Below are 21,142 nucleotides of genomic sequence, written 5' to 3'. Positions count from 1 at the left end.
ATGCTTCCGGCAGAAGTATTTCTACATTACATTAGGTATACCGTGTGATGATGCAACACTGATTAATATTTTTATTGATTTTCACGACTATAATTTTAGCTAGTTAAACGCGAGCTGACAGAAAAGTAGAGTACTTAGTATTGGCAAGCGACGGAATTGAGTCCCTTGAGTAGTGTACTACGAATCCTGTCCCATAGAACTTGATAGATAGGCTGATACCAGCCAGTCGATGTCATACATAGTGAAGTAGTATATAATACATAAACGCATCGCCACATATATAGTCCATATATAGTATCGCTTGGTAGAGAGTAACTTAGTATAGAATTTTGTATCTATATCTATTCTTTGTTGAACATAGAAAAAAAAATTAATTTCTGTCTCTTCCAGTCGATATGTAAAAGAATTAATTATATTAAAAATCCTAGAATTTTCTTTCTTTTTAAAGTAATATATTCATTTTTTCCTCCCAAAAAAACTCCCAAAATTGAGAAAATTTTGTATCAACTTATACAAGTAGTCTAAATTTTCGATTTTTTAATGGCACAAATAGCTTAGCAAGTAGAACAAAAAATAAAAATGTAGCTATAGTGGAGATTTTCGGATCAAACAAAAATATTATATGATTTATTTACATGAAAACAAATTCTCTCTCGTATTCTCAAATAAATGTACGATCTTCCGCAATTAATCGACTGGTTCGCGCCCGTAAGAAGTATTCCGGCTATGCTGATTATATTTTATGCTGATTGTATTGCTTCTATTTTATAGGGTTCTCGAGAGCCTCCTACTTCAAGTCGAAGGTGAAAAAGCAGGGCACGTGCCTGCAGTTTTGGCGGGCCGAGAAGAGGTTTAGGTTCTGGATACGCAATTCCGTCAAGTCGCAACAGTTCTACTGGTTCGTCATCGTCCTTGTGTTCTTCAACACCGTCTGCGTGGCCGTCGAGCATTACGATCAACCGAAGTGGCTCGACGATTTCCTCTGTGAGTTTCGCGGAACTTCGATTCCGCATTTTATTTAACGATTTATATAGCGAAAATTCGACAAATTTGTTGTATGAAAAAAAAATTCAAACTAAAAACATGGAACTATTTGGACATTGATCCTTTTTTTGTTCGCAGACTACGCAGAATATGTATTCCTAGGCCTCTTCATGATGGAAATGTTCATAAAAATGTATGCGCTCGGTCCTCGCACATACTTCGAATCGAGCTTCAACCGCTTCGACTGCATCGTCATCTCGGGCTCGATCTTCGAGGTGATCTGGTCCGCGTTGAAGTCCGGCTCTTTCGGCCTCTCCGTCCTACGTGCCCTTAGACTCCTGAGAATTTTTAAGGTCACCAAATACTGGAAGAGCCTGAGGAACCTCGTGATATCGCTGCTGAGCTCGATGCGCAGCATCATTTCTCTCCTCTTCCTGCTCTTCCTCTTCATTCTTATATTCGCGCTGCTCGGTATGCAGCTGTTCGGCGGCCAGTTCAATTTCAAAGAAGGCACGCCGCCCACCAACTTCAACACCTTTCCCATCGCACTACTCACTGTCTTCCAAGTAAGTAACAGCTTAATATCGAGACTCTAATGTTTCAGTTTGTAGACTTTAAAGACGTAAAATTAAACGAAATTAATGAATATTCAATCTTTTATTTGTCATATCATGAAACAATTATCAAAATTTTGTTTGACAAATTATCTTTTATCACGTAGTTTAATTGTTTTTTTGTCCACGAAGAGTTAGCGAGAATAAAGTGTAGTTTCATAGTCTCGTTAGTCTTCAAAAGTAGCCGATGATATGCAATTCGTACTTTAATATTCTGTTTGAGAGCAAAGAATTGATGAAAAGACAATATTTTTGTTTTAATATTAACACTGACACAATGACGTTGATGGCAGATCCTGACTGGAGAAGATTGGAACGAAGTGATGTACCAGGGTATCGAGTCGCAGGGTATGGCTCACTCGCTCTACTTTATCGTGCTGGTGCTCTTCGGTAACTACACTCTGCTGAACGTCTTCTTGGCTATCGCCGTCGACAATCTCGCGAACGCGCAAGAGCTAAGTGCCGCCGAGGAGGAACAGAAGGAGGAGGATAAGGAGAAACAGTTGCAGGAGCTCGAGAAGGAGATCGAGTCGTTACAAAAGCCAGGGGACGGTGGCGCACCGAAGGTAGAAATCTGCCCTCCAAGTCCAACACAAAATTTGTAAGTTTCCTTCCTTTTCATTCTACTTATCTCGTCTCTTTGCTATATTTCTAGCAAATTATATATTGTGCAAAATAAGTGCGTTGTAAAAAATATTTTCGACTTGAAATCAAAATAATATTCTTGCATATTTAAATAATAGAAAGAAATTCTTAGCAATTTATAGGTAAAATTTGCAAAAAACACTGAAAATTTGCACAAAGCCGTTGAACTTCTTATGTAATCTTATTAGAAGTTTCACAGGAATATTGCTCATAATTTTATAAATTTATTTAAATCCTAGCTGTGCACTCTTATGGTTAAGACGGATGGAGTGATAATTTAGAATTATTTAATGAGATTGATAACATACATAAATTAGAAAGTGCAAGACCGATGGAGAGGGAAAAAGTGAAGAACGTCGTGTCATCCTTTTCAGCAGAGACGGAAGAGGTGAAACCCAGACGTCCGAAGAGAGGAGGCAGGATGAAGACGACGAAACGGGACCAAAACCAATGCTGCCATACTCCTCCATGTTTATACTGTCCCCTACGAATCCGTAAGTTCGATCTGACCAAAAATATTTTGTGCCAAATTGTGTAATTTTCACAAACTGAGAAATGTAATAAGAATCTAAAAGACTTTTCACTGATATCGGCATTTTAATATTTATTTCACGGACAGTTGATTGGCAGACAATATTAATTTCTATTTAAAATCGTTGCTCTCGACGATCGGAAATAACGAGATCTTTCGTTTGCAGCATAAGAAGAGCCGCCCATTGGGTCGTGAACCTTCGGTACTTCGACTTCTTCATAATGGTGGTGATATCGCTATCGAGTATCGCGCTGGCTGCCGAGGATCCTGTCTGGGAAGACGCGCCGAGAAACACGATCCTCAATTATTTCGACTACGCGTTCACCGGCGTCTTCACCATCGAGATGGTGCTAAAGATAATCGATCTCGGCGTCATACTGCACCCGGGCTCATATCTGCGCGAGTTTTGGAACATTATGGACGCGGTCGTAGTGATATGCGCCATGGTGTCGTTCACCTTCGACATGATCGGCAGCCCGGCCGGCCAGAACCTCTCGACTATCAAGTCGCTGCGAGTGCTGCGGGTGCTCAGGCCACTTAAGACGATAAAGCGCGTGCCGAAGCTCAAAGCGGTGTTCGACTGCGTGGTGAACAGTCTCAAGAACGTCATTAACATTCTTATAGTATACATATTGTTCCAATTCATATTCGCTGTGATCGCGGTGCAGCTGTTCAACGGCAAGTTCTTCTATTGCTCCGACGAGAGCAAGTATACCAAGGAGGATTGCAAGTAAGTACGCCACGGTTCTCTCTCTCTCTCTCTCGTCGTGAAAAACATATTTCGAGAAGTATGAATAAATATATTAGAGCGCTTAATCGTAGCTAAGACATCGAATAAACAAGTAAATTTTGTGTGTTTTTCGAATGGTGCAAATAAAAGCGGATGCAAACTAATCTTATTTTCGCGACAGTGGTCAATACTTCGTTTTCGAGGAAGGAAACATGCTGCCGGAGCTCAAGAACCGGACCTGGCAACTCCAGTCCTTTCATTACGACAACGTGATGGTGGCCATGCTGACGCTGTTCGCCGTCCAGACCGGCGAGGGTTGGCCGCAGATCCTGCAAAACTCGATGGCGGCCACGTACGAAAATCGAGGCCCTATTCAAAACTTTCGCATCGAGATGTCCATTTTCTACATCGTGTACTTCATTGTATTCCCATTCTTCTTCGTCAACATCTTCGTGGCCTTGATCATTATCACATTCCAGGAACAGGGAGAAGCTGAACTGCAGGACGGTGAAATCGATAAGAATCAGGTGATGTCACTTCCGTCAATTATTTTCTTTTTCACTTACGCTGAATTAGTTTTACGTATGTTCCACGTCTCATTGGCAAACCGCGGAAGATTAGGTAAATTTATAGAAATAAAATATCATTCTATTGGACATTAAAATTCTAACCGCCGCAAAAATATATGATAAATTGTTATTGATATAAAAAATAATGATTACTTTATATTAAAAATATTATTCCTAATTTAAAAAGTTATGGATACTTTATGAAATATGTAAATTTCTTTCTATTCTTTTTTTTATTTTATTCTTTTTGTTAACCGCAATTTGGGCAATGCAATTGCATGAGAATTATGTTTATCAATATCAGTACGTGCGTTAATAACTCGATGTTAATCTTTCAGAAATCTTGTATAGACTTTACAATACAAGCTCGTCCGCTCGAGAGGTACATGCCGAAGGAGCGAAATAGCGTAAAGTACAAAATCTGGAGGATAGTCGTATCCACGCCATTCGAATATTTTATCATGATACTCATCGTATTAAACACATTACTGCTTATGATGAAGGTAAGTGTCACGATCTCTCCCCTGCACTCCAATTTCTCTAGAAAGATTCACTAATCAGATTACGAATTTTTTTCCTCGATCCGCTCCAATATAGAAAACGCGATTAATGAGAGAAGAAAGAGTTTTGAAATACGCGTCCTTTCTATACGAACAGTTGAAAGTAAAAGATTTCGAGTGCATCAAGATTTACGAACGTTTCTTTGAATCGAAACGAAATCGGGTTCAAACAAATGTTTGCAAATTTTGAGGCCATCTTTATTTTCGATTATTTATATCACAGCTCTAAAAAAGTACATAAGTGCAAATTATTTTGCTTCAAAATGAATACATCACAAAATAATGTTCTTTATATTTGCGAAACTCGAAATTAATGAAAAAGATTTTTTTTTCCTTTTATATCAAAACACTTCGATTCCAAAATAAAATAAAAATTTGTCACTTGTGTAAATTTAGGAGCTGCGATATATCGCTCATGTTATCTTTACGTCCTGCGGTACTTGTCTTCCCCAGTTTCTTCAATATCTACGCGTTCTTTTGGCGTTAGAACTATCGGCAATTTTAACCAATCGACAAACAGTCTTGTCTCTTATTAGCGTGATGAAGATACGCGAGATCGTAAAACGCGAGAATATGTCGCGACCAAAGAATAACAGCGTACGTAATACCGAATGACTGTACCATATCTATATATCACGTTATATACCTACGAGGACATTGTTGTTCTTGCCTGCTGACCTTTTCTGATCGTTTTCTCTGTATAACTGTATCACCCTTGTATTTTATCAATACGTGTACACAGCTATGTCGAATTTTTTGTCCCATGTTTCCTGAACGTCCCCCGTAAACTTTCTCCGTAGCGACGTATTATCTATTTTACTCTCACTTTTATATTTTATTTTTTAAAAGTCGATATTCGACGATTAATACCACTTTTTTTAATAATAATTAATATATTATATATTTAGTTTACCCTCCCTGCGCGTTTATCTTGATTTATATTTCAGTACATTTTAGATGAATTAATTTTGTAACATTATTGATATTTTTTGATCTTTCAAATATTGAACAAATTTTGCAAAAATTCGAATTATGTTTACCATAAAACAGATTAATTATAATTTCAATTATAATTAAATATATAAATATTAAATATATTCAATATATAAATATTCAAAGAAAATATTAGAGCCTTTAATGCACCAAAATTAATAGCTTTGATGAATTTTGCACATCGCGTGCAATTTTTATAACGTAGACATTTTTCATTCTTATCTTAATATTTCATCAAAATGAAAGAGAATAATTAAATTTTTTAAATTCTACTATTTTGCTTAATGTCGTTAATTGTTTTAATGAATTTTCACATTTATTTCTCTTATTCCAACGTTTATTTCCATCTAATCCCTCATTCGATCAATGCATGGCTGCCGCTGTGTCCTCGTTTTCAAAGTAGACATATTCGAAACGTGCTCAGAGAACACGTTTTCGATCAATGTGATCTTCACAACACACACACCAACATGACGTGCGTTCGACTCTTGCCTTTGCCTTGCTAATACCATGTTTTAACTGGTAGCCGGGTGAAGCAGCCGCGTTGCACTTCAACCCGTCCGCTTGAAATGACTTAGAGAACCAGGGTGCCGGAAGATTGCGCCTTCTCGGCGTCTAGGAACCCTGCACGCGAACATGTTGTTCTAAAGCACCCTCAATTCCCTTCAAGCTCGACATTTAATTTCCCTCTTTTGTCCTTTCTCGGATCTCTCTCGAAACGCAATACTTTAAATAGAATCGCAATTTTTTTAAATAACTTTTACGCCAAGTGGAGCAATTGAATTGTTGGCCAATTGCGAAGAAGTTAGTAATTAATATAAAATTTATTAAAAATTGTTATCTAACACTGAATACACTTCACGATTCGTAAAATCATAGAAAAATGTGTTGCATGTGATAATTCCGATGACAGCAGTAATAATTACAATTTTACAAGGCGGCCAAACGACTATTGTAAATTCAACCATTTTTAGTAATTTAATAATAATTGCTAATTAGTGAGAAAATTGTTCTAATATTCAATTACTCCACTTGATTAATAATGGCGAATGAATGGATCGAGCTTTGAAAAAATTTACTCGTTAATTTGCATTTATTATTTTCCATTTTACTAGCGTGTTTGATTATTAAGAATAAAATATTTCATTAAATTTTATTTATTTTTCACTCCCATTCGCTCGCTGTTACTGAAATGGAGTGCGAATTGACGAGAGATAACTAGCCGGACTCCGCCGCACGCTTTCGGTCTTGAAGCGAGTCCTGAACCTGACTGTAAAGTCCTTCGTTTGTTCTCCCATTCCCTGGACTTGTATAGTATGACCGCACGAGATAGATTTCTACCCACATGTCTCTCTCTCTCTCTCTCTCTCCCTCTCACTCTCTTTCTCCCTCTTTCTCGAATGAAAGCCTAAACCCGAATTCGTTGAATTTAGAGACGCACACGCGCGCCGATCTGAATTCACACACAACGTCCTATTATGTGATTAATGGTCGTGTTTGATTTGCCTGAGAAAGAAACACGAAATGTTCAGATCACTTGCACACGCACTGCACCAGGTCTTGAAAGAGCACCAAGTACCAAATGAGACACGATGTGTTCACGTATGCTCGGTGCGCTTGCACGAGTGAGGAGACAATATTTGATTGGAAGTATTTTGAAAAACGACTTGTCTATCTTTGAAATTTTAGAGAGAACCGGTTGGAAAGAAAAATAATGTAAAATTTAATGTAGGAATAACGCTGATTTATATTTTACATTAAAATATCTTGAGAATAATATACTTCACGACTGGAATAATTAAGATTACTTTACGACTTGCGGTTTAAAGACAATTTCTTTACGCCTATGATTTCTTAATTTTATCCCAAAGTCACGTAAAATTAATTTATTCCGGTCTCGCATATTAACTAATTGATCTATTTCATGCAATAATGCTAATTCAAGCTATATCGATTTCACGCTCGTGGTTGTCTTCTCGTTCAGTCGCGGCGACACTGATGTACAATGTATGTATAAACGTATATAAATACACAAGGATGTCTCCCCCTCACGCACTTATTTTCATACATGTGCAAAACTGCGTGTCGCATGCTGGCTGCCATCAAAAACAGAACGACCAATATTAGAAGCTGAGCGAAACAGCAACAACATTAGACATTCCACTGAATGTGTGTGTTTTACAGTGACAGGAAACACACTCTGCACGGGGCGTCCGCACGTTTTACCGTCCTTCCCCTCCCTCAAAAAAACCCTTTAAAAAAAAAAAAAAAAAGAACAAGATTGCAGAGATCTGAGCACTCTGAGAAGTGAAGTTTCGTAATTCCTGACTATCCCTTCGTTAATTGAACTGCACTCCTTTTGTTCCGGAAATTCACTTACTTTAAGTGTCTTTGTTCGATTGTTTTTTACATTTCCTTCGATCGTATCTCTTTCTCTTCTTTTTTTTTTCTTTGTCACAGTCTTTATCGGTTTTGCGACTAGTTTCGTTAGATACTATCGTATACGTGTCCAACCTCTGGTCCAGACTCCGTGGGAGACGGTGGCGAGAAGAAAGTAATCGAGCTCTATGATCTCTCCTTTACGCTTACGTTTTATCTTCAGTAATGAATTTTAATTTAATCTTGCGTTGGAATTTCGATTGATTTCTTCTTTATCTTAGATTTCGTTGAATATGAGCAAAATGCCACAATAATATTGTGTGAATTTTAAGATTTAAAATTCACGGTTTGTTGAAGCAACAAAAATTGTGACACGAAATCTTTCGAAGCGTTTGCACGATATTACACGGTCTTCTTCCCATCGTTGCTTCCGGCGGAGTCCATCATTCAGGAAGTTCCCTAGTATCCATTGACAGCAGACCAATTAATCATTAATTATACCAGTACGTAGCCGATATCTCATTAATGAATCGATTAAAAGAGATGCACGACCGCGAAGTAACGCAGGTACTGGTATATCCACGTATACACAGTCGACATGTGCACCACACTCGTTGAAAGACCAGTCAATATCGCAGGAATAAGAGAACAAACGTTTCATTAAGAATACTCGTACACACACCGAAATAGGCCCGTATACACGTATAAGTTATATACGACGATATATTAAAAATGTCCTCCCCGCATTTTTTCGGCTATAAGATGGCGTGTACGATCACGATGTGTTTTACGTAATTATCGCATATCTCTCGCACTTTATTTGACACGCCAGATGACTAAAACTGTGCACCAATTCGTGACACACGTAGCTGACTCGTAATATGATCCGCAAATCATTCTCGAGTGATTCATTCGGGATTTTATCATTTACTTCTTTTTACTTCGAGCAAATTTACTATGGTATTACGTTTCATAATTATTCGTAGTTTTTCCAACAACTATGCAAACAAAGCAGCACGAAAGGAGTGATACTGCTGCGCGGCGGGATTAATATTTCGTCGGATTAAAACGTTGGTAAAACTACTTAGCGTAACGTTTATCGCGATAAGCGAAAGTAATTTGTACACATAATTGTATAATCCAAATTCCTTCTGTAATATAATTTTTTTTAATGTGAAATTATTCATTTTCTGACATTAGGTAATTCTACTAAGTTAGTTAATTAAATTTTTAATCACACAGAAGGAAATTTCTGAATTTGATGACACAACAATCTCAAACCGAACTTGACTGAATATTATTTTTTGCCCTCATTGAATTAAATATTATTTTATCTTCGCGCGATGTTAATTTTGCCGACACGCGAGTTCGCCCCATTTTTTCAAGTATCTATTGTTCGGCACAATATGTTCATGCATCGGTGCACAGAGTTCCGGCGTGGAAAAGAAAGGGAAAATGGAGCCGCTTCTTTCTTCCTCGCTGACAGCGGTCGGAGGAGGAAAGAGGATCGTATTGGCGAATAAAAAAAAAAAAAAGAGAGAAAATCTCGTTCACACGAGATACGCGATTTTATAGGCTTGTACGTATGTCTGTCTGTCGGCCGTGTGTTTGTCAGTGTATGCATTGCAGTTCCATCGGCAAAGCGAATCGTACAAGAACACGCTGAAGTACATGAACATGTGCTTCACGGGGATGTTCACTGTCGAGTGCATTCTGAAGATCGCCGCATTCGGCGTAAAGGTAGGCTCCACATACTGTCAACACCTCTCTCATCGAGCTCTCAGTATATTCCGAGTATAGCGAGATTTAAGTTGAAACATTCTCGCCAGGTCGAGTAGCAAAAACTGACCCCTCACGATTGCTCCTCAAAATTGGAAAATCGAAAACTTGTGAATTTCTCTCATTACTATTGAATTAATCGACAATTAGATATAAAAATCATGGAAATTTCAATGATCAAAATATATTAAATATGCGTTATTAATTTAATGTGATGAAAAGAAATCGTGAAATGATGAAGAGAACACGTTAAATTGTTCCAATAATTATTGTAGAATTGAATGTGAATGATATAAATGCGACGAATTTCATATTAGTATCAATAAGTTGATCATGAAGATCGCAGAAGCATCATGAGGATCAATTTTTGCGTCGCCCGGTAAGTGCCGCTTATTAGAAAGTAATTTTAGAGCGTTCCTCCGCGAGTACCGACGTAGCAATGTTACGTGCCGGATACTCTCGGTACTCCGGAGACATTCGTATCTACTTTCTATATCTCGCGTGTACAAGTATATAGAATATACTATTTAGTGAACTTTCTGTGCGCAGGGCTGAACAAGCGCTAGATGCTGTCGGAGTAGTTGTAGCGTTTCCATTTCTCGATATACCTCGTACGAACATATATAGATATGTATCTCGATAGAATTAGAATGGTATTTTTTTTCTTTTTTTCAATGGTGCTCTTTTATATGTAAGGACATAGCTGCAAGATCTATAGATAGAACTTCTTTTTTTATTACTTGTACTCGTTGTTCTGTTGTTGAAACCAGTAAGATAAAACTCTACAAGTACTTTAGTATGCAGAAAATGCTCAGCTCTGTACACGTGATCGAGCTTTCGAGGGCAATCTGGGAAAATACAAAACGTAATATAAATCTCAGCTTGATCTTAAATAAGATTTACGCTTTTTCACTTTTAAATCTGAGCCCAAAAATTTCCTTTTTATTTTAATAAAATTTTGCGCTAACCGTGAGAATATGAATATTTTATTCTCACATTTTTTGCATTTATTTTTTGATTGTATTATTTATTTCATTATTTTTACTTTAGCTTTTCTATTTTTAAAGAAAAATATTGATGGCTCTTTCGTATAAAAATCATATTTAATAAATGAATTTTTATATAAATAACATCACAGATAATTGAATATCTGATAACGATATTTGTATAATTGAACGCCGTAAGGGAAATAATGTAATGATATACGCGAAAATCTTCCCAGATTTCCTACATTCATAACTACACTAAACACAACGATAACGGAATGAAAGTATTAATTATAAACTTGACATTGCGCTTTTGTTTTTTGTAAGCAACGTTAACTTGCATTTTTATGACACCAATTCATTCCCCCCATTTTATCCCGTTATCAGAAGCTAATTACTCTCACTTTACACAGGCACTAAAAAAATTTGGACTACGATCGAGTATTTATATCGATATTTGTCGAATATAGATATTCAGTCGCAGAATAAAATATTGGAGCAAGTTTATCCGCGAAAACGTAATGTTCTATTAATTATTATTAATTCTTCATGTCACAATTTACAGATATAACAGAAATTATTTATTTATTATATATAGTTATTTACAGAAATAACAGATATAATTGTACAAAATTCGTGATTCGCTGATAAGCATGCTCTTAAAGCTGTAATCGAGACGTAGTTTTCACACACACACACACACACACACACACACATACATACACGATCAACAATTACTAACAAATACCTGGACATAGATTCATACGTCACACATCATCATATAGCACTCATGAGTATCCAACATGACGACGATCCGAGAACATAAATCTCACATCGGGTTATTTTCAGTTTGTCTGTCGCGTTCTTTCTCTCTATCTGTCTCTTCCTCTCATTCTTCTCTCTTTCTCTCTTTCTGTCTTCTTGTGTGTTACGTTTTCGCGCGCTCGTCGTCTTGATTTTCCGAAAATACTCTCGAAACTCGAGAACTCTCAGCACGGGGGATAAAACCCAAGAGGAAGTCTCGCATACCGGAGAAAGGTGTACAGAAAGGAAATTCCGTTTTTCGACACCCCTTGCATGCCTTGCCCGCCGTCTTGCCTGCATCCGCATGCAATCACTTGCACGTCTGATATGTTTTTCGATCCTCGCATGCGTATACATCACGATTATTATGACTGTGTGTTATGGACCGGGAATTATGACGGTGGCGATGACAGTAACGATGATAATGATGATGACAATGATGACGATCACGATGATGATGATGATAATGATCTATGGTGATCTCACACGATGAGGCTAAAGCTGAGGAGAGCGCCGCTGGCGCTCCTCGCTCCCATCCGTCACACGCATGCTAATGTGTTGTGGAAAAAAAAAAAAGAGCATAAACTTCCGTCTCACACCAGCACACATTCAGCACACACAGAATTAAACGTCGTATTCAACGTACACACACCGATCGAGATCTATACACATATACGACGAGTATTACGAAAATTACTCTGTGGGAGATTGGTTAGATTTGCTTGATTATCTAGGAGAAGAAATGCTTCTTTCCGTTTAGAAGAATTCGTTACAGTCAGACTGAATTTGATTTACAAATGATAACTTTATTTTGTAAAACGATACGATAAATAAATATGATGAAACAATTTTTTTTAAGGAATGATGTGTTAAAAACGTAAGTTTGCAATATTTTGATAAAATTTGATGATTGTCAACATTTTTGTTATGTATAATAATGCAATATAATTGAAAATAGCATACAATATTGATTTAATAAGTAATTTGAAAGATAGCCGCCGGAGCGATCGGGAAATCTTCCTCTCTGTATAATATAAACTTTTTTTAAACCGACGAAAGATTAATAAAATCAAAATATGAATCATTTAATAGAAGTTTCGAGGAAGTTTTAGAAACGTAAAAGGATAAGAACTATAATAACGAGTTGCATTGAGAAGAGTAAAAGTAACAGTAATTCGAGAAATATCTTTCGTCTCGTAAGAAAGCGTATTTCTCGGCTAAATAATTTATCTCGGTGGAAAAATATTGCTTCTATAAATCCGATAGCGATTTCGCTCGAAAAAAAAAAAAAAAAAAAAAACAAATGAAGAGAGCGATCGAAGACTAATCGAAAGAGGACGAAGAGATATATATTGATAATATGCAGGGCGCACAATGGAATTATTAGAATTTGGGTTGTGTTACGTCTGTGTGTTGGGTGTATTTTGTAGTATCACGAAGCGCCGCCAGTTTTATTGGACTTCTTGACCATCGTGAACTTGGTCGTCACCCTCCTTTTCCTCATTGAGTGCATCCTTAAACTCGTCGCCTTCGGATGCAAGGTATAAACAAGCCTCTTAAATCGCTCTAACTCCACCACTCTCACTCGACTCACACCGCAATAAGTACCACTCTGTAACTCCACCAAGACTGACATCACTCACCGGTCATCATTGATTACGTGATTTTACCGGTCGGAGGATTTTCGTAAAGGAAAGTGGGGATCCACAGAAAAACTGGCGAGAGGAATGGAAGGGAACGCATCGAGACAATGCGAAAGTGTTTATTAGATGTGAATTAAAAAATTATTTTGCGATTTAGAGAAAATTTTTTTGGTAGATTCCTGAATAATTCTGAATGCTCGTAGTAATTGCCAGAAAACAGGATTTCGCCATTTTGAAATCTTTTCATTATTTTTGTATGTCGCTGGATTTTTTCAAATATTAGAAATTTCCTACAAATAAAAAAAATGCTTCTATATGCACATTTTTAAATACCGATAATAATGATTATAAATGATATTAAATCCATGTTTTTTTTTTTTTAATTAAAGTATATATGATAAAGGTTTGATTTTTGAAAATTATGAACAGATTATTTTCAACAAATTTTCAATTTGTAGAAGGTTATTACAAAGATATCTAGTGCTGTAGAATCAAAATAAAAAAAAAAAAAACATCTAATATTTACTGGATAGAAATCGTATCTCAAAATAAAAGAATTAATTCTTTAATGTAAATTTTGATGTCTGCTAAAACAAAAATTTGTAGAGATTACATAATTAATATGCGAATTAATTTTTTTGATACACTATGTGTATCAAATGTTGAGTCCTCTTTTTTGGTGAAAGTAGAAAAATGTTGAATGTTAGGTTCGCGTGTCTCTATCTCTCTCTCTTTTTCTCTCTCTAGTTTGCTTGCTATTACTAGCATGCTCCTGTAGATATTTATCTAGATGAGATCCCGTCACTTATACTCCAGCCGATCATCGATCACCAAAGCGTATAACATGGGTAAACGCTTTAAACGAAACTCTCGTGAACAGATCTTTTCGTAAATCTACAATTCTACTATAAATGTTTCAATTGTAACTAAATATTATTGTAAAAAAAAGAATAAAACTTATTTCTCACAGCCAAAATATTGCAAAGGCAATCATCGATTATTTAAGTATCTAAATTAATAAACAAAAAAGTATTCAATTTATACGTATTATTATTTAAAAAAGACTTTATTGCTTCTAATATAAATAACTTATATCTTAAATAAGATAAAATCACTATTTAACGAAATATCTGTTTAGTTATATTAAATTAAATAATAACAATCTGGTTTGAGAATTATTTCACGACGAAAAGATTTGGTCTCAATCATCATTACAACATCCAGAAGCATCATTCAGAGAAGCACACGTTACAGAGTTTCAACCTAATAAATATTACATTCATATAGGAGCGTATTACGGACACAGACACGCACACAACACAAGTACACACGCACGTATTATACATTGATATTTATAGAAGAATCAGATGAGCTATACTTTTCTTGTATTTTCGAAGTCGGATTTGTAGTTTCTTCTTTAGCAGTAGTTACGCAAACACTTCTCACAGACACTCGAGCTACGCCCAAGCTCGTTCAATAGATCACCGAACATGTAAATGAAATTTGTCAGAATTACTTGCTTGCTGTAAATATTTACGCAGCTCAAGACACGATGAGGAGAATAAGAATATTATAGAAAAATTTGAGAACAACAAAAAATGAATCAAATGGTTGCCGATGAAGTTAAGAATGTTTAAATATTTTGCTCTTATTTCTTCTATATCTAATTTTTATCTCTAAGCGATTACAGTACAAAACCAACTGGAAAAGGCGCCGATAAGGTAAGCAAGGCAATAATTTTAGATATGTGTATCTTAAATAATTTTAAATATATGGTTAAAAAATTCTATAGAATTATTATTATGAAATCTTCAAGTCATTTTTGAAAGAATATTGTTATATAAATGTCTTTTATACATTTTTCCTCCTATTTGATATGAGAAGTCCTGAATAACAGAATTTTTTTTAACTCAGGATCTGCTTTAATATTATATTAAAGAAAGGTATATTGCGTAATGTTTCATACTTTAACTGCGCGATTTTTTGCATTTTGAATCTTGATTCTTCCTCGTAGTTTGCTTGACTTTCAATTCTTACTCTTCATGGTGTCTTGGCTTTGATTATGGTTGCTCGTGTACAGAATCGTGTACAGACAATTATACTTCTGACTTGCATCTGTTACGATGGAGGATGTGTCGGAGCTGTTTAGCGAGCTTCGGGGTAGTAAAATCGAATATTGGCCGGGAGCGATGTGATCACTTTGCTAATCGATTCTTTCGACTGTTCCCGCGGGCAGAACTTCTTCAAGGACGCCTGGAACACTTTCGACTTCATCACGGTGATCGGCAGCATCGTGGACGCCCTTGTGATCGAGTTCGGGGTACGTAGAGCACCGACAAGTAGCGGTAAACAAAGTCTAAGTGTGTTAATTGCGCTCTAGCTACGAAAACCCGTAATAGAACTCTTCCAGGTATATGCACCTTTGATCGGGCACCTCTCAGGAAACCCGAGACTAGGCTGTGATTTTAAAATCGCCGCTTGCTCTGACGAAAAGTCATGCCAATGAAATTACGCCGAATGTCGAAATTGATTTTGCACATTGATGCAAATAAAGGCGGTGTGATAACGTGAAGGAAACGATGAAATAGAAATTTATATATTGATGCATTTGTGCGAGATATAATTCTGTAAAAAATTACAACCTAATTAATTGCCTAAGTATTTTAATAAAGCAATATCAAGTTAAAAATCAAAGATTAAAGATTTGAGGCTTGAAAGTTATATGAAAAAGTTGAAATTTAAGAATTTATTCTTATTTAAAAATTATATTTTTGAGATTTTTGAATATACTCATTCTAAAGCTAATGGATGAAATTTGTTTTTGGCAATGCTCGCATACTAAACCGCCTCGAGTTGCTTCAATGTACAAAATGGATTCCGGCGTTGAAAAACGAATTCATCGGAATGCGCTTTTCGTCGGAACACGCGTCTATAATAGTGGCCCTTAATCGTCGCGGCAGTGTTGCTTGATGTGTACCTTTGCCTTTCGTTTAACCCTTTTGCTGCTTACTTAGATTCGCCGTATAACCATGTGACAAGCTAGCAGGTAAATTACGACAACCGAAGTATACCTCGAATACCTTTGCGTATCTTCTAGCTTCGTGCTGCATTCATACGCTAACATACATTACACTGTACATCGTCACATTCGCATAGTATACATTGACGAAGTATAGTAAAAACATTTAAGCTACTTACATACACATGTATTCCTGATATATATATATGTATATATATATATCGATCCTGTCCGTTCTTCGTATTAGAAATGTTCCTTCTTATATATCGATACTAGATTTAATCAATGTCAACCGTAGTTTGGAAGTAGGAAGAGGAGGAAATATCGTATAGGATATTTACTCACCGTCTCCCGAATCACACAAAATGGCATTGGTTATTTTACTTCCACTGATGTAGCATTTTACAATCTAGTCGATATGATATATGTATACGAATAATTGAAATGTAAATCGAAGGAATATCCAGTAAAAGTTTGTGGCGAAGTCTGTATATCTGTTGCTTGCGCTTGCAAAATATTCTCGGTATAAAAATATTGTCTTAGAAGTGCAGGTAAGAGAATAGTTAGAGTGATCATATAAAGTGAGTATTGGTCTCTCCTTGATATTTTCTTTCTTCTTTTTTTTTTTATTTAAATGAGCTGCTTACGAAGTTACTCATCGCCAGTGTTAGTTTATATCTCTGTCTTTATTGTGATTGCCAAAAGTTGAACGATCTCTCAAAAATTGAATATTAGGAATGGAATAATCTCGCAATCTCGCATATTTCTGTAATAGGAGCGGTACGTGCCTAGTGGTGGCCAGCTAGGAGAAAAGAAGGTATAAAATTACTATGCAATTTTTGCATTGGCGACGTAAGTTGGCAGAAAATTATTGAATTAATATATGAACGTTGCAACTCTGAATTTAATTTCTACGTAGAAGTCAAAAGACAAATCTTTCCTTGTGTGAAACTCTCCTCCGAAAAGATACAATTATTATTTGAAACATAGATATTTTTATATTTTATTATCGTTTATTGGACTCTTATTAGCGACAGCTGTGGATAAATTTGGCGAATGAGAAGTGACGTGATTTTGTTTACTCGCAAGCGAGAAAAGAGCCGGGCGCAACAAGTAGTGATTTTCTTCAGGATCTCCGAGTCTTATCTTTAGATCAAGATCATTCTTATCCCGTTTACTTATCCCGTGCATGTACTTTTCTATACAATACATAAATTATTCGTACATCACACTAACAGTCTCGAACATTTTACAACACTGACATCACCAGTCCAGATAGTTGTTACACTGTAGTTACACTACAGATCATATACTTTAATGGCATATGGATGCGGTGTCTCGGGTTTTTTTTTTTATTTATCTCTAAAATCTTGATAAACTTTGCTGCGATCTTGATAAATCGTTTTATTAATCGTTTATTGATCTCATTCTCGAAGAAACGAAGATTCTCATCTTCGTTTTCATCGATTGATTAATTATTAATCGTCTTTACGACGTGACAGTCGGACATGATTCGACCGTTTCAGCAAAAGGGTTTTCCAACATAATTACGTTTCTATCGCGTAGTTACGTTGGAATTAAATAATCCAAATAATTCGATTACTAAAGAAAAAGTAATATTTTGTGATTATAATTGAATTAAAAATTATTGTGATGTATAAATTCTCCCAAAAACTTACGTTCGTACAAAAATTACTTGAATAATTTGCACAGACAGAAATAATCTTCAGTGAAACGCCATTAGTTTAGTCTACCGACAACAAAAATACAACTAGTTAAGTGTTAAAAATTTATTTTATTTATTTTTATGAACAAATTAACGATTATTAGTGATTATCTCAGTTATTAGTGATCCATCTTAGTTCTATTTCTACTTTCAGCAGTGATATTGCATCTTTAAGACCCCTCTTAAATTTTCTCAAAGTCAAATCTTAACCGCTGACCTAATTCTTATAATCGCGCGTAAAGACTCGTCCACTCTGTGGCTTCGTTCGTGCATCGCCGAGGTAGAACAAGACGCGCCGAAAGGATCAAGATCCTTGACGCGTCGTACGCAATCCCGAAACGTTGCACGCACGAAGCTTTGTTCTGGCGCGCGATAAAAAGTCGACATTTTGTTGGGTTAAGTGCAATTTTCTCTGTCCCCTGCAGGAGAACTTCATCAACGTCGGCTTCCTGAGGCTCTTTCGTGCCGCCAGGTTGATCAAATTGCTCAGGCAAGGATACACGATACGAATTTTACTGTGGACCTTCGTACAATCCTTCAAAGTAAGCACGTCCTGCTGAACTACGCAACTTTGATCTTTCTTTATCATAGATTCGCATTATCTTCGTGTACGCGCATTAATCAATTGTAGCTATTATTTCCTTGCTCGTTAAAAATTTAATGTTGTTTATTGTCAATTTCTGCAATTGTTAATAATTATTTAGATAACGAGATATGCGATAATAAAAAAATTGTCTCCTTTCAGGCTCTGCCTTACGTTTGTCTCCTCATAGCGATGCTATTCTTCATCTACGCGATCATCGGTATGCAGGTACGAATTGTCTTCCATTGCGGAAGATTTTTTAAATAGAATTAATATAATTTTTTTACGGGAAGTTCCTAAATAAACGTTTTGGCGGATGACGCATAGAAGATTGCAGGATTAAAATGACAACCATTCAAGAAATTAGTTGATCGATAAGCACTCGTCGAAATTGGTTCGTCAATTTTGGATGGATTATAGTAGAAATAGATACAAACCGAATATAATTAAATAGACACGGATTATAGAAAAATCTCAAGTACGTAAAAAATTTTGTACAGAGAAAAAATTATGATAATTAATTAAAAACGCTCACGATTAGTCAATGATCTTCAAGATCGACGCCAAGCTACGAAATTGCTGTCGTTAATATCATCTAGATAATTGTTGCTACGAAAGCTTGTAATTCCAACCTCGGGAGAAAATTGGCGTGTCAAGATAAACTCGTAGTTTTCGGCACGCGTGACCTTGCAGATTGGGAATTTCAAGTGATAGACAGCAGATCCCATTAAGTGACCCTAAAATTGTCCGTTGTCAGGTCTTTGGCAATATATCGAACGATCCGGAAACGGCGATCGATGATCACAACAACTTTCAGTCCTTCTTCGCCGGTCTTATGTTGCTTTTTCGGTGAGTCGAGCAGCTAAGATTGATCGCCGGTTCGACGGCATTGAGTGAGATAACCTCCAATCAGCGGCTAATCCAACTGTCGTTTCCCTTTCGTACAAAAAAAAAAAGAAAAATAATTCTTAAAGTAGCGCTTTATATTTTTTATTTTCAATTTTTTTCCAATTGAGGAAGAAATCATTCACTTGTCTTCCACAGCATTTTCTTTGTACGCGAGGGAAACCTTTTTTGGAGCACACCTCGTCTGTCATCGCGATCTTTCCCGATGCTTCGTATATGAAGGGAGTTTATGACGTTACAAGACGCGAGCATGGAAGATTTTGATCTCTATCGGTTGTATGTGGGAGGAATTATGTTAAATGTACCTTGATGTGATCTCGCTTCTGACAAAATAGAAAAGTGAATCTGTACGAGACGTACCGATCGCTGTCCGGCGAGCGAAGCACCGTTAAAGATCCCGCGCGACGCAGACGGGAGAGAACGCCGTCGAACTCAGTGCGAAGAGTTGAACGAAATACATAAAAGTGTGGTTGTCGTGAAAGATTACCTCTACGGTAGAGTATTGCTTTGTTGGCATGAGCTGTAACGAGAGTAAGCTGCTCGACATGTTAATCTGTTGTGACTCACCCCCACAGTTAGTGACAATTTTATAGAGAAGTCTATTCCACATAGTGATGCCTGCGTTAGAGTCTTGAAGTTACGATTAAGGTCGTGCTTGAGAGAATAATTTTCACGAAAAAAATATTATCAATGAGAGCATTTTATTTCTATTGCAAATGTTTATCATAAACTTGTGTAAGAATGGCTCCAGCGTTAAATTCGAGAAGATTTGAGTCAAAATTGAAAGAGTAAATTTATAATAATAATTTTAAGAAAGCGTATTGAAATAATTGAGTTACTCGTTTCAAGAAGAATTGTCTTTGATTCTCTCGAGTGCACCGTGTATTCTTGTTGAAAAAGTTGAAAAAGTATGAGAGGTTGTAGTTTAGAGAGTATTGAATACCATAATACTCATTACATACACAAAAACCGCGATCGAAGCGATACAAAAAGTCGAAATAGTGGTCATCGCGAAAAGGAAAGCAGAGGACATATTTCGATTACTTTGTTTTCTTGTTCGACTTTCTATTATTATTTTTTTTTTAATACACACACACACTTGGTGACGCAAGTTTGTAATGCCGCTCGTGCCCTTTGGCCGCGGACCTTCTTCTTTCTGTGGGTCTCAGGTATTCGGTAACATCGCGCTGGATCCTGAGTCTTCTATTACTAAGCACAACAATTTCCAAAGCTTCATACAAGGTCTGATGCTGCTTTTTCGGTAAGTAATACCACACCACCAGAGGAATCTATCTAACTGTTTAGCCACTGAACTTGGCCATGCGATTATGCGCGCGATTTGCGAGACGATCGAACGAGCTTTCACGCTCACCACCTGCGGCAAGCTACTTATCACAATTTTTTTACGATTTGCGAAAATACGATGCAGAAGACGATCCAAATTTTAGCGGACGGTGATGCAAAAACAAGATCCTTAGAGATGTCTATAAAATCAATTAAAGTTGTATTGAAAAATGACATTAGTCATATATTTTGGTAATTTTGGCAAATTTTGATAACTTTTATTGCAATTTCTTGTGTGAAAAAATTTTCAAGATTAACTTCTCTAAAACATATTTCCAAATAATATAATATAATTTAATTATATCAAAATTGAATTTTAAAAAATCTCAGTATCAATATAAAATTC

At 36.3% G+C, this 21,142-nt stretch overlaps 1 protein-coding gene across 7 annotated transcripts in view; it reads left to right on the top strand.

The window, feature by feature from the left end:
• The window catches only part of cac (cacophony), a 160,306-nt gene that overhangs the window by 114,603 nt on the left and 24,561 nt on the right, over nt 1-21,142 (top strand). For 3 of the 7 annotated variants that reach the window (XM_067359963.1, XM_067359966.1, XM_067359965.1), the window contains exons 12-24: nt 772-984; nt 1,123-1,550; nt 1,892-2,199; nt 2,561-2,737; nt 2,942-3,505; nt 3,687-4,032; nt 4,413-4,577; nt 9,582-9,746; nt 15,455-15,538; nt 17,013-17,054; nt 18,389-18,505; nt 18,709-18,774; nt 20,622-20,713. In XM_067359963.1, coding sequence (XP_067216064.1) covers nt 772-984; nt 1,123-1,550; nt 1,892-2,199; nt 2,561-2,737; nt 2,942-3,505; nt 3,687-4,032; nt 4,413-4,577; nt 9,582-9,746; nt 15,455-15,538; nt 17,013-17,054; nt 18,389-18,505; nt 18,709-18,774; nt 20,622-20,713 — 2,767 coding nt within the window. Of the gene's footprint in view, nt 1-771; nt 985-1,122; nt 1,551-1,891; nt 2,200-2,560; nt 2,738-2,941; nt 3,506-3,686; nt 4,033-4,412; nt 4,578-9,581; nt 9,747-15,454; nt 15,539-17,012; nt 17,055-18,388; nt 18,506-18,708; nt 18,775-19,303; nt 19,396-20,621; nt 20,714-21,142 lie in introns of all 7 variants that reach the window. The other 4 variants (XM_067359962.1, XM_012373110.2, XM_067359964.1 and 1 more) reach the window with 4 other exon arrangements.

This window comes from Linepithema humile, chromosome 7 (genome assembly GCF_040581485.1).
Source record: "Linepithema humile isolate Giens D197 chromosome 7, Lhum_UNIL_v1.0, whole genome shotgun sequence".
In the NCBI taxonomy this organism is placed as follows: domain Eukaryota; kingdom Metazoa; phylum Arthropoda; class Insecta; order Hymenoptera; family Formicidae; genus Linepithema; species Linepithema humile.
This window is presented reverse-complemented; position numbering and strand designations above follow the sequence as displayed.